The 22,410-nt window shown below is 38.2% G+C and overlaps 1 protein-coding gene across 1 annotated transcript in view; it reads left to right on the top strand.

Moving 5' to 3' along the window:
- CSMD1 (CUB and Sushi multiple domains 1) overlaps positions 1–21,378 on the top strand; it is a 1,638,713-nt gene extending 1,617,335 nt beyond the window's left edge. The window contains exons 66-70 of the mRNA XM_065401391.1: positions 6,348–6,509; positions 8,506–8,618; positions 10,258–10,345; positions 16,868–17,000; positions 21,219–21,378. Coding sequence (XP_065257463.1) covers positions 6,348–6,509; positions 8,506–8,618; positions 10,258–10,345; positions 16,868–17,000; positions 21,219–21,378 — 656 coding nt within the window. The remainder of the gene's footprint in view (positions 1–6,347; positions 6,510–8,505; positions 8,619–10,257; positions 10,346–16,867; positions 17,001–21,218) is intronic.
- Positions 21,379–22,410: the final 1,032 nt, after the last annotated feature.

The raw sequence follows: 22,410 nt of genomic DNA, 5'->3' as shown, positions 1-22,410 counted from the left end.
GTTCTAGCCCACGAAAGCTTATGCCCAAATAAATGTGTTAGTCTATAAGGTGCCACAAGTACTCCTCATTGTTTTTGGTGATACAGACTAACACGGCTACCACTCTGAAACCTATATAGACACAGTTTTTCAACAAATAATTGAGCTAAGACCTGTCCAGAATAATAGGGCACCGCAGGGGCTGCTGCCAAGTTGTAATCTTTGGCTTTGCTGCTGAGATTGCTAATAGGAGTGTCAATTGAGATCATAAATGAGTTCATTTCACCAATTTTTACAGTAATCACAATAGTGTACAGTTGACTGTGCATTCATGCTAATTAATAAACAACCTTAGTTTGCTGGAGGCTCTTGGCTGTACCTCACTGCACAGCTAAGGTATGCATTAATCAGCTACTGCATGATCTATTGTGTTTCATTGTCTAATTAAAATACAGCTGAAGTTCACTCAGAGGCTGTGTCTCGAACTATATTCACCAAGCAGTGCATTAATACCATTAATACAGACCACCTTGTGTTGTTTATAGTCATTTAAGTAACTATTTTAAAAATTCATTTTTATAAAATGAAAGATTATGATTTTTGTATGTCACTAATTATAACACTGTTCACTCAAACAATGCACAGTAAACAACAGTAATAAATGGGGGGGGAGTTTTAAGATATATTTCACTAACTGTTACTTTTAATTACAATTTTAAAACTTTTGAATTGTATCATGTATATGAGCTCTGCATATGGTTTTGGGGTTTCCTTTCTGCCTCAGTACCTCTCCATTTAACTTTCTGTAAAGTTCCATTTGCAACCATATTGATTTTTAATAGAATCATAGAATATCAGGGTTGGAAGGGACCTCAGGAGGTCCTCTAGTCCAACCCCCTGGTCAAAGCAGGACCTAATCCCAACTAAATCATCCCAGCCAGGGCTTTGTCAAGCCTGACCTTAAAAACCTCTAAGGAAGGAGATTCCACCACCTCCCTAGGTAACCCATTCCAGTGCTTCACCACCCTCCTAGTGAAAAAGTTTTTCCTAATATCCAACCTAAACCTCCCCCACTGCAACTTGAGACCATTACTCCTTGTTCTGTCATCTGGTACCACTGAGAACAGTCTAGATCCATCCTCTTTGGAACCCCCTTTCAGGTAGTTGAAAGCAGCTATCAAATCCCCCCTCATTCTTCTCTTCTGCAGACTAAACAATCCCAGTTCCCTCAGCCTCTCCTCATAACTCATGTGCTCCAGCCCCCTAGTTAATGCGGTGTAACTAATACTGCTGAATTTGGAGCCTGTTTATCATAGTGGGTTAGTTCACTAACATCCCATCTTTGGAGACCTGAATTTAAATCATAGAATAGAATCATAGAATATTAGGGTTGGAACAGACCTCAGGAGGTCATCTAGTCCAATCCCCTGCTCAAAGCAGGACCAACACCAACACCATAGACCTCCCCCTACAGCCAAGCTCCATCCTCTTTGGAACCCCCCTTAAGGTAGTTGAAGGCTGCTATCAAATTCCCCCTCACTCTTCTCTTCTGCAGACTAAATAAGCCCAGTTCCCTCAGCCTCTCCTTGTAAGTCATGTGACCCAGCCCCCTAATCATTTTTGTTGCCCTCCACTGGACTCTCTCCAATTTGTCCACATCCCTTCTGTAGTGGGGGGACCAAAACTGGATGTGTGGCCTCACCAGTGCTGAATAGAGGGGAATAATCACTTCCCTCGATCTGCTGGCAATGCTCCTACTAATACAGCCCAATATGCCATTGGCCTTCTTGGCAATGAGGGCACACTGCTGACTCATATCCAGCTTTTTGTCCACTGTAATCCCCAGGTCCTTTTCTGCAGAACTGCTGCTTAGCCAGTCGGTCCCCAGCCTGTAGCAGTGCATGGGATTCTTCCTTCCTAAGTGCAGGACTCTGCACTTGTCCTTGTTGAACCTCATCAGATTTCTTTTGGCCCAATCCTCTAATTTGTCTAGTCCCTCTGTATGCTATCCTTACCCTCCAGCGTATCTACCTCTCTTCCCAGCTTAGTGTCATTCGCGAATTTGCTGAGGGTGCAATTCATCCCATCATCCAGATCATTAATAAAGATGTTGAACAAAACCGGCCCCAGGACCGACCGCTGGGGCACTCCGCTTGATACCGGCTGCCAACTAGACATCGAGTGGTTGATCACTACCCATTGAGCCCGACAATCTAGCCAGCTTTCTATCTGCCTTATAGTCCATTCATCCAATCCATACTTCTTCAACTTACTGGCAGGAATACTGTGGGAGACCTTATCAAAATCCTTCCACTGCTTTCCCCATATCCACAGAGATGGTGACCATCCATATGAAGTAGGTTGATTTCCCCCTAGTTCTAGTTTATCCTTGCAATAATAATTAGCATTTATATAGTATTTTAAATCTTCATAGTATTTTATAAGCTTTATCTAATTAATCCTTATAATATCCATGTAAAATAAGTTTGAAAAAACAAACACTGGGCTCAGTCTTCAGCCACGGCTCTCGCTGCTTTGCACAGCCTTTTCCCAAAGTAGCTAAAAAGATGCTCTAAAGGAGCAGCCATGGATTTCCCCTAAACAGAGCCAGCATAGGTGTCTCTATCCCACCTGCTTCTCTCCCTCACCTCCCTCACATAGCGGATGGGGAGGGCAGGGAGCAGCATGCCATGGGTTGGAAAAGGGAGGGGCAGGCTGGAGCACATAGCGCTCCACCTGATCCTTGCCTGGCTCAGTGATACCTATGAATCAGAATCATAGGGTTGGAAGGGACCTCAGGAGGTCAGCTAATCCAATCCCCTGCTGCAGCTGCTTTTTGGCCCTCAGCCAACCCAAGATTGGAGGAACAGAAATGTATCTTACAGTCACCTTCCCCCCTTCCTCTGCTCAGCTGCACTAAGTGTAAATTTGGTGCAGCTGAAAATTGAGCCCACTATATCATTTTGGATAAAGTGACATACTATAATTGACCGCTCTGCTCAACAGTAATTGCAAGGGTGTTGAAGCCTAGGTGAGGACTGAGGTATATTGTCAGGTCTTTCATGGGAATCTTGCACAGAATCTCTCAGTATTATAGCAGACTCATATCAGTACTACTTGCCCCTCACTTTCCTGAACCATAAACTTGTGCATATTTAATAAAAAGAAAAAGCAAATAAAATACTTTAAATACATTTTTAAAGTATCAGGGTTTCTAATCTGCTATGACAGAAAGTCACAATTGTGACATACCTATGGAAAAGAGAAGTATCCAGAACAAGAAGTCTAGGAATCCTACTGAAGAATTAATATATTACAGCATGTTGGAACTATAAGAATAAAAACAAATCAAGTTGGGAAAGGGTCAGAGTACTTGCTGTCATTTGCTCCAAATCACTAATTTAATATAATTAGTATAGTAGTACGTGTTACATAAATGAGATGGATACACAGATTGTGGCACAGAGATATAGTCGGAGCAGAAACCAGTTCTACTCTCAGTTCTGCATATCTGGCACATTTTGTGCACTTGCTTCTATTTAGATATGTCTTGCCAATTAGAAAAAGGAACTGTGTCCCTCTGCAGGGCTCTTCTCTGCAGGGGGTACAAAGAGCCTGTCCCACTGCACCATTCAGGTGAGGTGTTGGAAGAGTCAGTAGCAGCTACAGGGATTTGGAAAGCCATGACACTCTTCTTTATTCCTGTTTTCATCCCCTTCCCTGTTCTCTCTCCCCTTCCTTGCCTGCCCCTCCTGGCCCTTTCACTACCGGGTGGTGGGGGACTGGGGCACATAGCTATCTGTACATTGTCCTCATCCCAGTTGCTTCATACCAGTTTGACTTCAGCAGGAGTGCAGAAAAAGAGAAGCAGCTTGGCTGACTGCAGTTTCTTTACCACATTGTCCTCTGATGATCAGGAGGAGAAACTGCAAGGAAATCCCTGCAGCCCCCCTGGATAAATAGCATTCCAAATGGGCAGGGCTGGAGGAATGACAAGACTCCTGAGTATGTGAGTGTCATGTGGATTATATAACAGTGGGCAGCCCTACTCTGACACTAACTCACTCTGGTTTTTGCCAAGCACATGAAACTTGCTTCTGATCAGCATATTCCACAAGGTCCTAAATGCCCTCAGATGTCCTTGATTTCAGACTCTGGGAGGAGGCATGCAGCATTTTAAAGGATTAAACTATTCACTCTCTGTGATTCATTATCTCTAAAATAGCAATAACACCACTTACTAACCTATCCAACAGGAATAATGTGGGAATTTATTAGTTAAAGTGACTCTCTGGTATAGTTTAGGGCCTAATCTGAGATTTAGGATTTGCAGAATCTAATATTAATACCATTATTTTCATGCATTTTACAACTTTTTAACAATAGAGTTGATTTCTTTTTGTTTGGATGTAATGGTTGCCCAGCAAACTAAATACTGCAGCATTGTTCTAGTATATAAGCAAAATAGTAAGAGTTCAATAATAAAATACATTGGAAAAAGTAAATAAGATTTTAATATTTCATTTGTTTTTTTTATATAAGGCCCCAATCCTGCAATAAGACTGCATGGGAGGATGCCTGTGATTCCACAGAGCCTTATTTAAGACAGTAGTGCTCCTTCTATACATAGGGGCCCACCCATGAAGATCACATTGCTGGACTGGGGCCTAAGATATTAGAATAATAACTATGTTTATATTTTTTCAAAGCATATTACATTTAACCTGAGCATTTGTTCCTCGTGTTTGTAGAGCTCCCTGAAAGTGAAAAGCATGACGGAAGTGCTAAATATTATTGTTACTCCCACTCATTAAATGCACATTAATACTCAGCATTATTAGGACTGAGATACGATCAGCAGAGCCAGTTGGTGACTTTTTTTTAGACGATTAATTGCCAGTGCCATGCCATAATAAATATGAGGAAGCATTCATATGATTTTCTTGGTCTTTATTAATTTTGAAAAGTTAAAATTGTCTAAAGAAATATACAAAACTCAGTTGGTTACTTCAAGAGTTAAACCGGGGACAATAAAATACTGTACTCTTCCATCAGCAGCATCTGGCTATCTGGTGGGCACCATCTGTAGTGTCCCAGTGAATGTGAGGTTATAATAGTCTCTTGATCTGTCATTTGGTCGTGATGCTATGAGACTGGGATTCTAGCTATTACTTTTTTAAATAGTCTTTTTTAAATCATTCATTCTTTGTAATATCCCCTTGAAAGCTTTAAATGAAGTTTCTCTAGTATGGAAGCAGCCCAGAGTCACATGGAGTATCTGACGTTAGTTCCCATATTCCCTTACCTGGCAAGGGTTTTGTGTGCTGCACAGGAAAGAGGAGGAGTCCCTTCTCTCTCTACTTCATACTGGCATCTTAAATCAGCCCCCCTCATCTCAAAAGTATTGCCACAGAGTTGTGCCATTGAGGGATGTGCGAAGGAGGAAAATAGGCATATAGGAAGAGTATAGGAGGAAATGAGAATCCCAGAGAACACCTCTTCCACAAAATTAAAATATTTTCCCTAATGGGTTTGTCCTCTTCTGATTTTATTTTTATGTGTTTTCATATTTTCAATTAGTGAAGAATACTAAAAGTCACCTCTACCAAGTTGTACACATCTTTGCCAAATATTTAAAATTCAGTCTTTAATAAATTAGAAATTCAACGATTTCACTGCTACCAATAGCAGAGAGTGGGGTGGGGTGGACAGAATAAAAACAGCCAAGAAAATGAACAAATACCCACTTCCCACACACCTCCACTCATTATTCCCTTCCTAGTCTAAAGGTTTGGGAAAACAGATTCAGGCTATTTCAGACTCGGGGAAAAGTAAATTCCAAATGCAAGGGACTCTCACCTTGAACGGAAGGAGTTCCAGCTCTAGCATCTCCACTGAGTACCAATATAGTAGTGTGGCATGGGGAGGAAGCTGGTCTCGCAAGTCATTTAGGGCTTTCTTAAAACACCATTTTAAACTGCACCGGAAATCCACTAGCATCTAGTGCAGCTCACAGAAGACTGGTTTAATGTGCTCAGGGGGGAGACAGGACTTCAAGCAGGGCAATCTCTACAATGGGTCCTCTACTCAAGAACTTTCTTCTTTTTTTCTCAGTCCTGAGGAGAAGGTTTGCTGATGGGTTATTATAATGACTTTTATTGTGCCAAGCAAGCATATTATGTGAAGCTGTGCAGGAAGTTCATTATATTCATTGTCTCTGATACTGTATATCTTTATGTAAAAGCACTCAGAACAATGCATGGGTGCTTTAATGTAAAGTTTAGTAAATAATGACAGATGAAAAGATTATTTTACTTTACTTTTCGTTTTTGGTGATTTACTCCTTTGTTTATTGCTTATTTGTTCAGTTCCTTCAGATGTGTTTTTCATAAATTCATTATGGAAGGGATTTTATGAGTATCTAGGGAAAAGGCAACCTGCTACGCTGACAGTCGACTGGTTCAATACTACAAGCAGCAAGGTGAATGCCACATTCATTGAATCGTCCAATGTACAACTTAAGCTATCAGGTAGGTTTAGAATTAAGTAGTAGAAATATCTGGTTTGTTGCTTTTTCAATTGTTCCAATTTGTCATATTGCTGTTGTAAACACTAAACACCAAAATTAGAATCACATCAGTAATATCTTCTAACTGATGACATGGGTCATTTATGCACTATGTAAAATGAAAATCATGACCAATATATTGTTATTAAAAATCCTTTCAGTGTGTTTTGCAAGAGTAACAATGCAGTAGTGTCCTGCTCAAATTCCAGTTTGGTCATTTACATTTTGCCCAGTTAAATTCTCCCAGAGTTTCAAATAATGTATTTGTTTCATTTCTTGTCCCAAGCTGTTGTGTAGCGACACTTTGTGCTATTAAACCATTGTCATGCTAAACTCTGAAGGTGGTTGTATTTCAGTGGTAGGCAAAGTCATCCATACCATATATAGTTTGTTCTGCACTTCAGGATCTGTTAAGATCAAAAGGTCTATAAAGGAAGATATTATTTGTTTATTATTTTTACTTCATTTTAAAGGAGAGACATCTTGATAACAGCCTTACATAAAATAGGTAGGGTTAATTACAGAGTATAGTAAGTTATGTGTTCCTTTCTGGGACGCTGATTTATGTTCTGATCTAACAGTCTGATCAAAGTTATGTTTTAAATGGCCATTATCAGCTAAGATGGTGCATCTTTCCTGGTCGAGTGTATGGGCAGAGTTGCAGCAGTTATATGCCACATATAAAGGCATCTTTCATTGAAACTGTGGTGTTTACTATAGTAATACAGTACTTCATACGTCCCAAGGCAAGGAAGGACCATTGTGATTATGTAATCTGACCTACTGTATAACACAGGCCATAAAGCATAATTCCTAGAGCATAACTTTTAGAAAAAACGTCATATTGTGATTTATAATTGTGTGTGATGGTGAATCCAGTAAATTGTTCCAATGGTTAATTACTCTTTCATTAAAAATGTATGCCTTATTTCCAGTCTGTTGGGGTAAAACACATCTCTCTGAAATTTAAACTGACAGTGTTATTGGAACAAGGCAGGACTTCAGTACACATTTAGAATTTCTGAAATTGTCCGTGGAGAAACAAGTATTCTTGCTAATTTATGATTTAAGTCAAAGTCAGTACAAATACATACTGCTATTAATCATGTTTATTACGTTTGTGCTTAAGGGCCAACCAAGAATGGGGCCACATTGTGCAAGATATTTTACAGACACAGAATAGTAGACAGTCCCTTCCCAGAAGTGTTTACACTCTAAATAGACAAGACATATTCAGTATGTAGGAAACAGTATAATAGATAAGCTGAAAAAACATCATGATGTCAGCAAACATCATGTTAGTTCCACATATTTTTTGTGGCATGGGAAGTTAAGCTAAATGGAAAGGGAAAGAAAAAGGGGTGAGAGGGACAAGACAGAAAAGAAGAAGGTAATAGTGGCAAAGTGTGAAGTGAAGCTGGGGTGAAAAGACTGTAAAGAAGAGGGGAAAGGGGGAAAGGAGAAGATTGGAGCAAACAGCCACTCAGCATAGGGCAGAGAAACTCCAGTCAAAACTGTAGAACATTTTCTGAGTGTCCGGATGTCCCTGCATTGGCTGCTTCTGCTACCAGCTGTATTCTCTGGATGACTTCTTTCTCCAGTTTCCCCCCCCAAAGCCACATGGTGGTGGTAGGTGGGGGGAGATGAGGGGAGGCACCACCTGGGTCCAAGTGCCCCCAGAGAGTGGGGGTGTCCAGCAAGGTGCTGGGGTGAGGGGTGGCTGGCCCCATTTTATCCCCTCACTGCCAGTGCAGCAGTCCCTGATATGGATACTCCTAGACTACAAAGAATATCCTAGAACTAAAGTCTGTATATACTATATGTAGTATAGAATATTTTTCACAATAGGTACTTTGGCTCATGGAGGTCATTAAAATAAGATCTTTTAAATGTTAACTACATGGGATACCATTTTAAAACGTGTTTAAAAGACATATTTTACACTCTTCTCTTAATAGGTGTTTACAAGAAAGAAGAGGCTCATTTGCTTTTAAAAGTCTTTCAGATTAAAGGACCTGTGGAAACTTTTGTAAGCAAGTTTGAAAATGATAACTGGGCACTAGATGGCTATGTAAGTAAATCAGACCCTATAAATGTGCTTGCTTGGCTTAAGGCAGCCTCTAGTTTCCTATATCTTTTTTATTATGATTGTTGAACACAGCAATGTTTAGAACATACCCATATTTTTCTTTTTCTAAGAGAAATTTGTGTCCCAAGCCTCTGTTTTCCAGAAGCTGGGAATGAACGACAGGGGATGGATCACTTGATGACTACCCGTTCTGTTCATTCCCTCTGAGACACCTGGCACTGGCCACTATTGGAAGACAGGATACTGGGCTAGATGGACCTTTGGTCTGACCCAGTAGGGCCATTCTTATGTTCTTAAATGTATATACTGTTTCCATATTCTCTGCAATATTAACATCTCTTCTACACTGTAAAAAAAGGTTGATATACATATTTTCCTATGTTTGTGGGGTTTTTTAGAACAAATACATGAGGTTTTTTTTCTTTTATAAACATCACTTTTTTATTGTTGTTCTATAGATAATTAAGTGTACTTTAATAATATGTTGAGGAATGGTGTTGTCTTTAAGAATGCAAGAATGAAGTTATGAAGGTACAGAAACATAGGCTAATGGACTGTGTATGTGATGCAGTAATTGTCTTCCCTTATTCAGAAATAACACAGCTGTGACTCAGATTCAGTAAAGCCGATGTGTAGCTGTTATGCTGACATCTAGAGAGATATTTCCTATATCTTATATTTGAGTTCACTTATAAATTTCACCCACTTGTTGCAATGCCCTGGCATTTTCTTTTGCTCCATACTCAGCAGTGACTAGAGCAGAGCAAATAATTTATTTTTATTTTGCTTCTGTGGCCAAACTAGAAAAATAATGTTTCAGGTAGACCTGAAATGGAAATTTTTTGTTTTACTCTCCAAAAGAAAAAAAATGAAAAAAATAATTTTGGGTCAAACAAAACTTTTTGTTTGACTGAAACCTTTTTATTTCCTGATTTTTTTATTGCATTTTATTTCTGTTCTGTTTTGCATTTTAAATAAATTTCAAAAGTAAACATCATTTTGAAATTACTTTTTCAATTAAAAAAAATTTCAGATGAAACTATTTGCTAAATTCAGTTCAAATTCACAAATAGTTTCAGTGGCCCCAAAGCTGCATTTTTTGACAAAAAGTTATTTATCTGAAAAATTTCATCCAGTTCTAGTGATAACTCATAAAGATTTGTCATTTTTACTTTAGGCAAATAGATAAAGTTTCTTCACTCTCTGTTATATTCTCTTGTCCTTTACAATATTTAGTATAAAAAGTACTCTGCATACTGAAAATGTAGCGATTTTCTAAATGCATATACTAATGTAGTTATCTAAGTCAAGTGGAAAGATGAACATTTAAGATTTTAAGAATTTCCATTGTATGCAAGACTCTTGTTCAAAATGAAAATGTCATTTTCAACTGTTATTTTTTAAAACCTTCATTAAGTTAATAGCTATGATTTTTAACATATATAGATTGAAGCATAAATGTTACCTTTACTTATCAAAGGGTAAAAATGACTAAACTATAACTGACTCAAAATAATTAGAATGGATATACAGCCCAATTAGAATGGATATACAGCAAACCACAGAAGTGATTATTACTTATTTGTTTCAGACATCTTCCTCCTATTTTAATGTCCTCTAGGTATCATCAGGACTTGAAAGAGGTGTGTTTACTTACCAAGGTGATATGCATGGAAAAGACTTTGGAAAATTTATGCTCCAAAGGCAAGGTAAGAATGCATTTATGGAACTACACTGTGTTTTATCTATTTGGCACTTTTAACAGTGAAGGCATCAAATGACTGTGCCAGCATCCTAATTGAAGAAAGCATATTTATTTTAGGGTATTACTACCATAAAACTTACAAATGGTCTAAACTACTTAATAATTTAGTTGAAATGTATAATTAAAATTCTAATTGAACTATGTCATGTTACCATCTCATTTTTGATGCTATAGCAACCTAATGAGATGAACATAGGATGCTCCTATAAAGAACATCAGTGCAAATGTTCATGCAGTAATATATGATGATTATTTTGCTTTAAATGACTTTTTCAAAGTAGTGAGGCTGTCACATGTTGCTAAACCAATTTCTATTCAACCAAATAAACTACATAGTTCTGAGAGCTTAGCCCTTTGAATTTTAGAACAAAGTCAAACAGATTTTTAATATTATTCAGTATGTGTTTGCTTGTTTGTGTGCATGTGAATATGTGTTTAGGGTGGGATTCTATTTGGGTGTCTAAAATTCAGAATGATTCTTAGTCTGAAGTATATTGCAGCTGTAAATTTGAATGTGCTAGCAGCTGGTGAAAAACTAGGTATTCTCCCTCATAGAAATGCCTAATCAAATCCCACTGTAGACATGATGACCTTGTGACCCTGGAACCATTATAAAGCTGTTTAAGTACCATTAGTGTGTACATATACATCAACCCAGTGCTAAGGAGGCTGAAGCAAGCATCCCTGTCAGTGTGACATGTCCTTAGAAGGTGTACATTGCTATGGCTCCATTAGTTTCATGCCATTTGACACTATGCCATTTGACACCAACTGAGGATCTAACCCAATATCCCATCACATTTTTCCAGAACTCCCCTATGTTTACTTGCTCTGTCTTTTCATCTGTGTGTGTCTGTGTCTGTATGAGTGTGTGCTTGTGAGAGAGAGAGACACCATGATAACTTGGCTACCTCTTCCCTGATTCTTACAGACATATTATGAAAGCAGAGCACCAGGACCTGTTTAGACATGCATCATGTGTAGCAGCCTTTGATGTCTCATATACAGTAGAACCTCAGAGTTGTGGACACCTCGGGAATGGAGGTTGTTTGTAACTCTGAACAAGCTGTTATGGGATGCTCCTCAGGGCAGACTGCTTGGAGCGGGGGCTTACAGCTCTGCAGTGGCTGCCTGGCAAGTGGGGGTGGGGACAGGCAGCTGGTTCTAGCCCCTGGGCTACAAGGGTGATGAGTGAGGCACCCTGGGGCACCACAATGTCAGTGGGCAGACAGTGCAGGCTTTGGACCTTCAAAACTGAGCTGCTCCTCCAGAGCACAGCGTGCAGGCAGGAGCTCAGGCTCTGGCTCCAGCAGCTTACACTCCAGACCAGGTTTCAGTAGTAGCTCAGGAAGTTTCTTTCCCAGGCTCTTGCAAGCTTGTCCCCATCTCATCCAGGGGCAAGGAGAGGGGGAAACGGTGTTCCCCACCTCCTACCTGTAAGTGGCTGCCCCACAGTGTGGTGAGTAGGGGGTGGGGGTGGGGACAGGCAGCCCAGATGTGCCTACCTTTATGATGCAATACAGGCACAGTACAGTATTTGTTTGTTTGTTTGTTTGTTTAGTCTCCGCTGCCTGATAGCTTACTTCTGGTTCCCCTTGGTGTCTGGTTGACCAGTCAGTCTGTTTCAGTGGTCGCTGTGTTAGTCTGTAACTCAGTCAGTCTGTAACTCTGGTGTTTGGATCTTTGAGGTTCTACTGTATAGCAGCTGTTTCTTTTGTCTTAGCAATGATTATAAAGGAAAGTGTATCTCAGTCTGTTTAGCAGTAAGATCAATGATGTCATGAGAAGAATTAAGGCAACCAGCACAAAAAGCTTGACCTCTTGGGTTTTCTCAGTCTGCCTTTGAGAAGAAAATACCTTGCTTCAAGTATCAGAGCCATTCCCAGCATCAAATGGGAGCTGACTTCTGGTATAATTCCCAAGACTAATAGCAGCAGCCTCAATCTGCTTGTTACTTACAGCCCAGGTTAAGGACCTTCTTTTCAGCACCCTTGAACCCTGCAACTTGTTGGGAAGCAGCAATCTTGACATCTCAACTGGCAACTTGCAACCAAGGCTGATACTATTCTCCTTTCCTACATCTTTGTGGGGACCGCTTGGTCCATTTTGCTTCCATGTGACAGTCCATCACAATGGACTTTTGAGCTCTGCAGCTCACTTGCTCTCTGCTCAAACAGAGAAATTAACTTGCCAGGCAACACAGATCTTAACATTTACTGGAGCCACCTTACAATCCGTCCTCAGCTCTGTTAGTAAAGATTCAGCCAAGAGGGTGGTCAAGTCTTTCCTTGGATGATTCCATGTACCTTTGTGACTGCTTTCAGAAGTCAAATCATGACAGCCTTTTAGTTCTGGCCAATCACTCATTATTTCCCAGGTATGTGCAGTATCTGATATGATGTTCATCACACCAATGTGTGCTTGAATGAAAAGCATTTAGTGACCAATTTCTAGCTCTGATTATAGATATAGACATGTCTGTTTCAGGGTTGGGGGAGTTTCTAAGCACATACGTAGGAAAGAGAGATCAGGCTACATATATTTGCTTTGTAATTTTGGGACATAAGAATGGTCTTCAGCGTTTTTCTGCCATCAATCAAATTGAAGGTGGTCCGAGTTCTCAAAGAAAAAACTGGCTATCATCTAAATCAGCAAGAAGAGCACCTTCTAGTCTCCTGTGTTGAGAGACAGCAGAGATAGAAAAGGTTTAAAGAAGGACAACAAGAAGCATTAGACTTGGAAAAAATTCCTTGTATGAAGAGACCAAAAGAGGCATCTTATAAGAGGTACTTAATTGTTTCTCACAAAACCCTCTCCCTTAGTGGGCTGTGAGACCAGGATTACAACTCCAGTTACAATTCATATGTAAATTAAAATATGGAAGTGTATAACTCACAGAATGTTTTGGAGGCTAGTCTGCATAAATTTGATGTCAAAAAGACCTTTAGTTATCACTTTAAATGGCATCTTGGTGGTAATCCTGCTGTTTGTGCCTTTGGAGAAAAATCCAGAGGGGAAAGAAATCTCTGTCAGTAAATGACCAAAAGAGCTAAAACTGTATCCACACCTGCAACAAGTAGGCCGGAGTATCAACACCAAAAGGGCTTAGCCTATTCTACCAGATAATTAGTCATCTCCATGGCTTGGTTCCGTAACATATCTTTATCTCTGACTTGTCAGACTGCCACATAGAGTCCCGTTATCACATTTACTTAATACTGTTATCTCATCTCTGGAACCATAGGGGATTTTTGTTCCAAGAAGATTACCCTGAATCACTCCTCATTGGAATTGCTTCTTTAAAACCTTCTATCATGGCAATTCCATGAGAAAAACTTCCCAATTACTAGTTTCCTGAAAATATTGCCTCACACAGCCACAGTGAGCCTTCTTTAGGATAGTGTAGCTTGTTCAGATTAGGAGGAGAGGAATTGAGGACAACTGTTAGAAGTGTATCTCATGGCTGGTATCCATGAATCCCTGGGAATATTGAATAAGTTTACACCCCAAGCGTAAAATTGCTTTAAAATGGTTCTAAGATTGAGAGACAAGGCTGCAAATTTTAAAGTATGGTTCTATAGAGGCAATATATTTGGATAACTCCATTTACTGTAGGTAACCTCCCTTTCATATCAGCCAAATAATATTTCCAAATGAATTGAATATTGATGTTAACATCTATATAATGTTTAATAAAATAGTAATAATCTTACAGCTTGCCCATATTACTGGAGTATATTAATTAGTCTATGAAATAAGGTAGTTTCTGAATGATAAGGTATGCTTCTTTAATAGTGAAAAGAGACTTGAATTATCTTTTAACCTATCTATGGATTGTTTTCCTTTTTTTGTATTGCCATGTAGATATTTTCTGTTTTAAGTCTTGCTAGCAATCATCAGTATTTGCAGAAGATTGAGAAGCACAATGGGTTTTCTCATTTGTCATGATGATAACTCTGTCGGAAGAAGTACACACTTCACATCAGGGTAGTTTTAATCACAACCAACTCTAAAGTCATTCATGATAAATAGAATAGACTATGTTGAAATAATGTTGAGTGACTTACATGAATAAAAATCCATAAAATTGGGAATTATAGAAAAGCCTCTTTCCTGGAAAGAAGACAGTATACATTTTTCCAAAGCCCAGTCTGAAACATAGGCAGCATCTCTCCTCATGATTAAAATGACATGTGGGTGAAAATTAAGCTTTCTTAATTACAAATGGTATTTCTGAGCCATCTAAAACAAGAGATGGCATTTGTGACATTGATAGTGTGGGAGTCCACTGCAAGAGCACATAAACCAGTTTGTATTACTGATTTGAGAGTAGGTAATAGATCGTCCATAGTTAACATTTAAACATAAAAAAGCCCCAGGCTGCTTTATTTTACTTTCACTGCTCATAGTTCTAAAAGGTCTTTCTGACAGCTGGGGACTGCTGGTGTACACACACCCTTTCCCCCACCCCTCCTTTTTCACATTAGTGCTGGCAGTAAGGAGAGGTAGGAGGCTTCCTTGCAGCACCACACCAGGATTCCTCTAGGTTCTTCATTAGCAGTTAAACCACTCCTTTGCACTGCTAGAAGATCTGTCTATGACATTTCATTTGTATCCATTAACTTTTTCATGCTAATTGTCAAATTGGAATTAAAAAAGAATTTAAACTGGTTTATGGTCTCTTACAATTTGCTCCTGTTTTACTAGTGTCACTCATTACTTTGTCAGATTTTTTAGTAAAATGATGCTCTGAGCATTATCATGAAGCTGAAAAACACCAACTGTAAGTTGAAAACTTAGGCTAAAATTTGCAAACTTGCTCTACTGAGAGTGCAACAGGAGCTTTACAATGTCTACATAGTCTTGATAGGTAATTAAGACTTCCTTGGAACATTTACCCTATGTAGTGGCAATGCCCAACTCCAAGAGAGATTTCTCTGTTTTAGACTAGCAGTAAAAAATGTGCTAATGATCACATAATTTTAATCTAGTTTAAATCAACAAAAGCCCCAAAAATAAGACTCTAGCTTTAACTTACAATGATGACAATGTATCGAATCATAAGATCAACAAGTTAGCTAACATGTTCTCAGAGATATTGATGACGATGAGCACCATAGACCAAAGTGGATCCAAAGGATCATTTACAGCTCATTATATAGCTGTATAATTGTCATAATTACACACATACACACACTTCATTTTAAAGGCTCAGAATACATGTACAAAATGTTAATAATATATCCATGTAAATACACAAATGTTCCTCCCAGCAATCAAAATAGAGCAAATACTGGTGCATTGAAGACCAATAATTTTTACTTGCACATAGCAGCACTATGTTGAAGTTTGACTTCAATAAAGATACCTCAGATTAACACAAACCATGGTAAATAGTTTATTATCTTGAAAATAGTCTTCTCTTCACCATATCTTTGGAGAAGTTTATAAACTGCCAGAACTTGATGGAGGATTCAGATATTGAAAAATGTATAATTCTAGTATTTTTCACCTAAGGGGTGAGCCACATCACCAGTCCAGCTGATCCATAGATTTCTGGGAGGTTTTCCATGACTTCACTGGGAGTTGAATTGAGCCCTAAATTACACATAGTAGTAATAAATAAAATAGATAGTACAAAAAGTGTTAGAACACTAACAAAAGTACATTTCATAAAAATATCACCATACCAAAGCAGCTTGTCTGATTCCCCTCTTTCCCTCTACATCCTTACTGCAAATACAGAACTTCAGGAAATAAAGGTTCGTTTGTTCGTAAAGTTTAGGGGGCTGGAGTTGGTGTTCAAAAAATTGCTTGCAGCTGAAAGTGCTTTTTCAGCCTCAGTTATGATCACTTTTCTTTTTCACTGTAAAAATGACTCTAAAATGATGATGATTCTGTCATAATTATATGTTATATAATTGTCCTTTCCATTTTTTTATGTGAACCATCGAGTAGTACATATATCTAACTTACCATTGCCTGCATTCTCCCTTCCTCCTTCCATTTTAGGGTTTGCCATATTCACTGATTATGATTTTTTTCAAATTAGATTGTAAAGTCTTTGGTGTGTTTCTATATATATAACCACCAAGATAATCCTGATGGTGGCCTTAGATCACTTCTGCAATATAAATAATAATCTTTTGTATTTACAAAGTTAGTAAGTGTATTATTGCAGTATCTTGTAAAATAATATCATATGAGGAATATTTTTAAATCTTTCAAAAATTACTTGACTTGATAAAGGTTGCTTTCAAATCACTATCGATAGTTATTAATGAGAAATGCTTTAATGTAACATATTTTGAAATCTATTTCAAATTTAAATGCAAGTCCCACCTCTACGCCACACACCTCAGCATAATACACTTCATTCTTTCTTGCAGGAGAAAATAAATGAATTTTCACATATCGTATGGTGGAAAATTAGAGATTTTACCTCTTCTCTTTCCTTTATTTTCAGGTCCTTTAAGCACAGATGCAGATCATTCAAATCACTATTATGGCACAAACAGCAGTTCTGTTGCAGCTGCCATCCTGGTACCATTCTTTGCTCTAATATTATCAGGGTTTGCATTTTACCTCTACAAACACAGGTACTGTGAATGTCATATTTTCAATAACCTAACTAGGTTTTTGTATTAATTTGAATGGGCAAATGTTCTGTTAACTGCGGAACATCATGGTAAAGCTTTTTAATAATCTCCTCTACTCTGAAATGACAAATATGTCTGCAATCTCCCACATAGGGGTTCAATACAGAGCAGTTCTTAATGGTGAACTCTTAGAGAAATGAATCACTGTGTTAAGGAGCAAAGAGCTGTAAACCTTCTTGGTTCATTAGACTGAATCAGATTGAAATCTCATGTCAGATAATTTATTCATTCATTTTAGGACTTTATTAAATAGAATATATGATGCTTCTTTCAAAGTGCTTATGAGTATTAATTATAAAAGCTAGGAAATCCATAAATCCCATGAGGGAACAGCCCATAATGAGACTACTTACAGTACCTGCTGAGTAAGCTTAGGAAAACTACTTCTAGAATTGGCTTAGCTTCTGCTAATATGAAAATTATGCATGTTGAGTAGATAATGTGAACATAAATCCATCTATTTTGTCAGAAATTTGGTTAAAAACCCTGCATATATGCATCTAACATAATTTTGCTACTACAAATTGGGTAGTATTGGATTAGACCTTTCTGGAACAGAACATCTTTTTGTGACCAGCAGCAATACCATTCTGGCCTTCACCAGTATTACTTTCTCCTAGTAAAGCATTGTAAACAGTTGGTTTACAAACCAACAATCTTCAAAATGGTATTTACCATACATTTATTCTTCATCTTCATTTCATCATGATATTTCATGATCGCAAGAATGCACAGTGAAGTCCATCTCTGACCTATGCCATAGTTTCATAACACGGTTGTCCCCCTAACTCAGAATTAGATGGTATGGCAAGAAATTGCTAAGGGGTTTGGAGTTGTGGACTCCAGTGAAAATGTTATAGATCCTGGAGTTTAACTGTGTATTTGACTGAAAAGACTGTTTAAGGAGAACACTTAGATCTCCAGTCAAGAATCTACTTCTGGGAGAAATTGTGCTGCCCTCAGAGTCTTCATTCCCAGTCATGTCCAGTTCCACAACGGGAAAATCTGTTGTACAGTGTCAAGGAACCCACAGGAGATCATCTTGGAAGCTGGAAAGTGAAAGGCAAGAGCTGCCAGACTATGAATCGATTGTTAGGCAGGGGGATCTGAGCATTAAACTAAATTCAACAGAACTGTACTAGACTTACAGCAAAAAGGTCTTATTGGAGACTAGTTTAAGGAGGTTTGTTATGTGTTATGTGAACACTGGAGGCTAAAGAATTGGGATTTTTCCTTTCTACTTAGTCAAAAAATTTAATGAGAGCGTTTAAACTTGGTCTTCAGGAGAACAGCTGTATTTATATTGTTTATGCAGCCCTGTCTGTTTGTATCAAATACAAATAAATGAGTGAAAATGTTACTTGTTAACTTGATATCTGACTGACCATTTTTCCTTTTCTGTATTTTCTACATATGCTATTCCAATAAACCAAGATTTTTAGACAGATTTTCAGTGTCAGTTTCAGAATCTACGAAATTGATTATTGACACACAGGTCCATAGGAAAACAAAAGAATATCCATTGACATCTCAGTATTAGAAAGGCTTCTTAGAGGCACAGCACTGAGCTCTCAGCTGGGGGAGAGAAATGAAGGTCGCTTTAAACTCACAGCCCAGGGGGAGGGTAGCTTTAAGGACGCTAGGCTGCTTGAGGGGTTGGAGAGATAGCCAGTGTAATTTAGTATCAGAGGGGTAGCCGTGTTAGTATGAATCTGTAAAAAGCAAGAGAGGGTCCTGTGGCACCTTTAAGACTAACAGAAGTATTGGAGCATAAGCTTTCGTGGGTGAATGCCCACTTCATCAGACGCAAGTAATGGAAATTTCCAGAGGCAGGTATAAATCAGTATGGAGATAACGAGGTTAGTTCAATCAGGGAGGGTGAGGTGCTCTGCTAGCAATTGAGGTGTGAACACCAAGGGAGGAGAAACTTGGTGTTTCTCCTCCCTTGGTGTTCACACCTAAACTGCTAGCAGAGCACCTCACCCTCCCTGATTGAACTAACTTCGTTATCTCCATACTGATTTATACCTGCCTCTGGAAATTTCCATTACTTGCGTCTGATGAAGTGGGCATTCACCCACGAAAGCTTATGCTCCAATACTTCTGTTAGTCTTAAAGGTGCCACAGGACCCTCTAGTGCAATTTAGATAGCTCTAAAGACCTGTCTAAATTATAGCCAACTCCTGGGGCTCCCCAAGAGCCACAGCACAGCCTAGAATCTCCACAATGAAAGTGTGTGGTTCTGTCCACAGCCAATTCCTCCGGTCTCCAGACCATGCCCTCGACAAGGCTTTTGAGGGGGATTTCAGAGGGCAGATGTATGGCTGTTTTTGAAGTGTCTGTGCCAATAGATGTCTGCCCCATCTAGAATCAGGGTTTTGGGGTTCCTTTACACAGTGGCAGCCCTTTTACCTGGCATAAAGAGGACAGAGCAGGACTGAGGACCTCACCCCCACATGCACAGCTTACCAACTGACCAAAACGAAGAGATAAAATATATTTAGGAAAACTCCCAAATTAAGATTGACAAACACATTTTTCTGTCTCTAAATGGAAAGAAAATAGTACTTTACAAATTGCAGAATTATGTTCAGGTTATCAATGTGCAAGAGTTAAGAACTTTAAAACAAAAAATAATCTGGATAGATGATCTCTTAATTACTATCTACAATTAAATCATTTACAAAAAGTTTATGGTTCCACTCTGCCTTTGCCAACAGTTTCATTCTTAGATATTTTTCTTAATAAGCTTAGATTTATTAAAAACCAAACCTCTACATTGTGCAATTCCTGATTGATTTTTCTTCCCCAATTCAGACAGCATTGCATTTGAAGTGAAAGAGGTTTGGGAGCTACCTACTAAAACTTTTTTTAGATATTTTTAGATACCTATTTTTAGATACCTCATAAGTGCTGAGGGATGCAAAGTTAAAATTAATTCACTATAGTATGGCATCATCTGTATTGCACATCTATAGGCTGTGCAATTAATTTATTTGGGTTTAGTGTTGGTTTAATACTTTCTTGAATAAAAGTGTAACATCTTTAAAGATTTATAATTTTTTTACATTATGATGTGTAAGTAAAATGGTATCCACAAAAGAGAACTGGGTCTCAAAGGACAATTAATCTTGATGATAACTGCTGTCATATCAAATTCTGTAAATATTGGCCAACTTGGTTGTCCAAAGTTGGGCACATAAATCCATAGTAAAGCAGCTAAATAAGTGGCCTTGTTGCCTGTGGTACATGTTAGTACCAAGGTTTTATTGAACAGTAGGCCTCTTATTTACATGTCTAAATATGGAGTTGGATGCCTAACTTTAGGAGCCCAGTCTGAAAATGTTTATCTAATATTTTTCAATCAATTTAACAAAAATCTCCTCCATCCTTCCATACTCTCTTTCCCAATCCTCTGCTCTACTCATTAATTTTCCTATGGAATATATGGATTATCCACTTTCCTTCCCAATTCTGGTGCCCAGACTAAGATGGTGGTAGGGAAAAAACCTGAAACCCTCCTGCTTCACAGAGATCCAGGGAAATTGGCTAATTAAATATGCTCCTGTGATTCTGATACTCAAATCCTGTAAAAAATATCACAGTAACTTTAGAATAATTGTACAAAAAGTTTATTTTACTAAAGTTGAACTAAGTGCTTAAATTCTGCAGAGGAATAAGAAGTTTTTTCTCGCCCATTCTGCTTATGGCAGTTGTAGGGCTGTACGAGTCTTAAAATGAAGATGTCAATAGAAAATATTAAGTACTAGTACTGATGATTTTTCATCCCTTCCCTATTCCATCTCTCTCTTCTGTTTTGGCTGTCATTATTGGCACTGAAAACAGACTATAAAGTTATCATGCTACAGACAGATTTTGCTAGAGAAAATGTATATGAATGTTTGGCCTACATTGTTTCTGTTCTTTTTAGTGTCAGCTCACTCCTAGAAATTTTTCTTCTCATCATACTTCAATACTTCTTATACATAGTTCCCATAGTTGCTAATATTTTGTGAGGTGAGCTTCCTCTATCACCATTAGGAATTGTTGCAAAACTAGTATGGATCACCTGCAATAATTACAAAAACTTGCAGTAGTTATGAATTTTTATTTTTAATTTTTATTGATTATGTTTATTTTTTCTTTCCCTTTTTTCAGAACAAGACCAAAAGTACAGTACAATGGATATGCTGGTCATGAAAACAGTAATGGACAGGCTTCATTTGAAAATCCCATGTATGACACAAACTTAAAGCCCACAGAGGCAAAGGCTGTGAGATTTGACACGACTCTAAACACAGTTTGTACAGTGGTATAGCCTTCAGTGCCCAATATGACTGATTCATAGCCATACCTCTGATGGACAAGCAGTAATTCCTTTGGTGCCATATACCAGTTTTCTTTCTTCTCTTGGCTTTGCTGCTGTAATCTTTAACATCTTCTGTTGGCATACATGCAGCTAAATTTTCTGGTAAAATGTGACAGTCTTCTGGGGATCAGAAAAAGAATATTTTTTCGTCTTAAAGGTGGATTAAAATGCCTGGCTGCATCGGCTCAGATTAAGGCACACTCTAAGGAAGACTGTCAAGTCATGCCTATTTGTTATATTTAATGCCTCAGACTTTCATATTTGTATGTGGCTGGATGCCTTTCAATGCAATCTTCTGGGCACTTGGATAAATCCTTTGGGTACTGTGACAAATGATAGCACCACAGATTATCCCCAAGAATAGGAACATTCTGAAGAAAAAAGCTTTCTTGAAGGAAAAGACAACCTTCGTCAAGGTTGCACACACCTACAAATGCTTTACCATTGAAATCTTGTTACAATTAAAGCAACCTACGGTACATCTCAGATGTTCATACATAGGGCGGTTTGCAAATTTCCCAGTCACCTGTTGTATTGCAAAATGTTAATGCACAATTTTTTGCACTAGTGTGTTATGAATGACTGAGTAAGATACTGGTAAAAAACATACAGGGTTTATATACACAATCCATTGTATATAAATATTCACTCACTCTTGGTCAAGCAAAACATTCCATAGTAAGTTGACTTTGTGTGGTAGAGTATGACCCCCATACTTTAAAAAAGGTTAAAACACTTGTGCTATGGAAGATAATTTAATTTTGTTCTTTTTCATTTTCTAAATTTCTCTGTAGACATCAGTACAAATCACTGGAGACTTCCAGCCAGAAAGACCCAATTTCTAGTAAATCTTCATTTCCAATAATATTTTCTTCCAAAATCAGTCATTATTGTCAGTATCATACAATTTAACAGCAGGGGGGTTAGCAGCTATTGCTGCTTGCCATGTACAAATGTGAATAGTAATTTATTTTAGATAGC

Source organism: Emys orbicularis, chromosome 3 (genome assembly GCF_028017835.1).
Source record: "Emys orbicularis isolate rEmyOrb1 chromosome 3, rEmyOrb1.hap1, whole genome shotgun sequence".
Lineage (NCBI taxonomy): Eukaryota > Metazoa > Chordata > Testudines > Emydidae > Emys > Emys orbicularis.
This window is presented reverse-complemented; position numbering and strand designations above follow the sequence as displayed.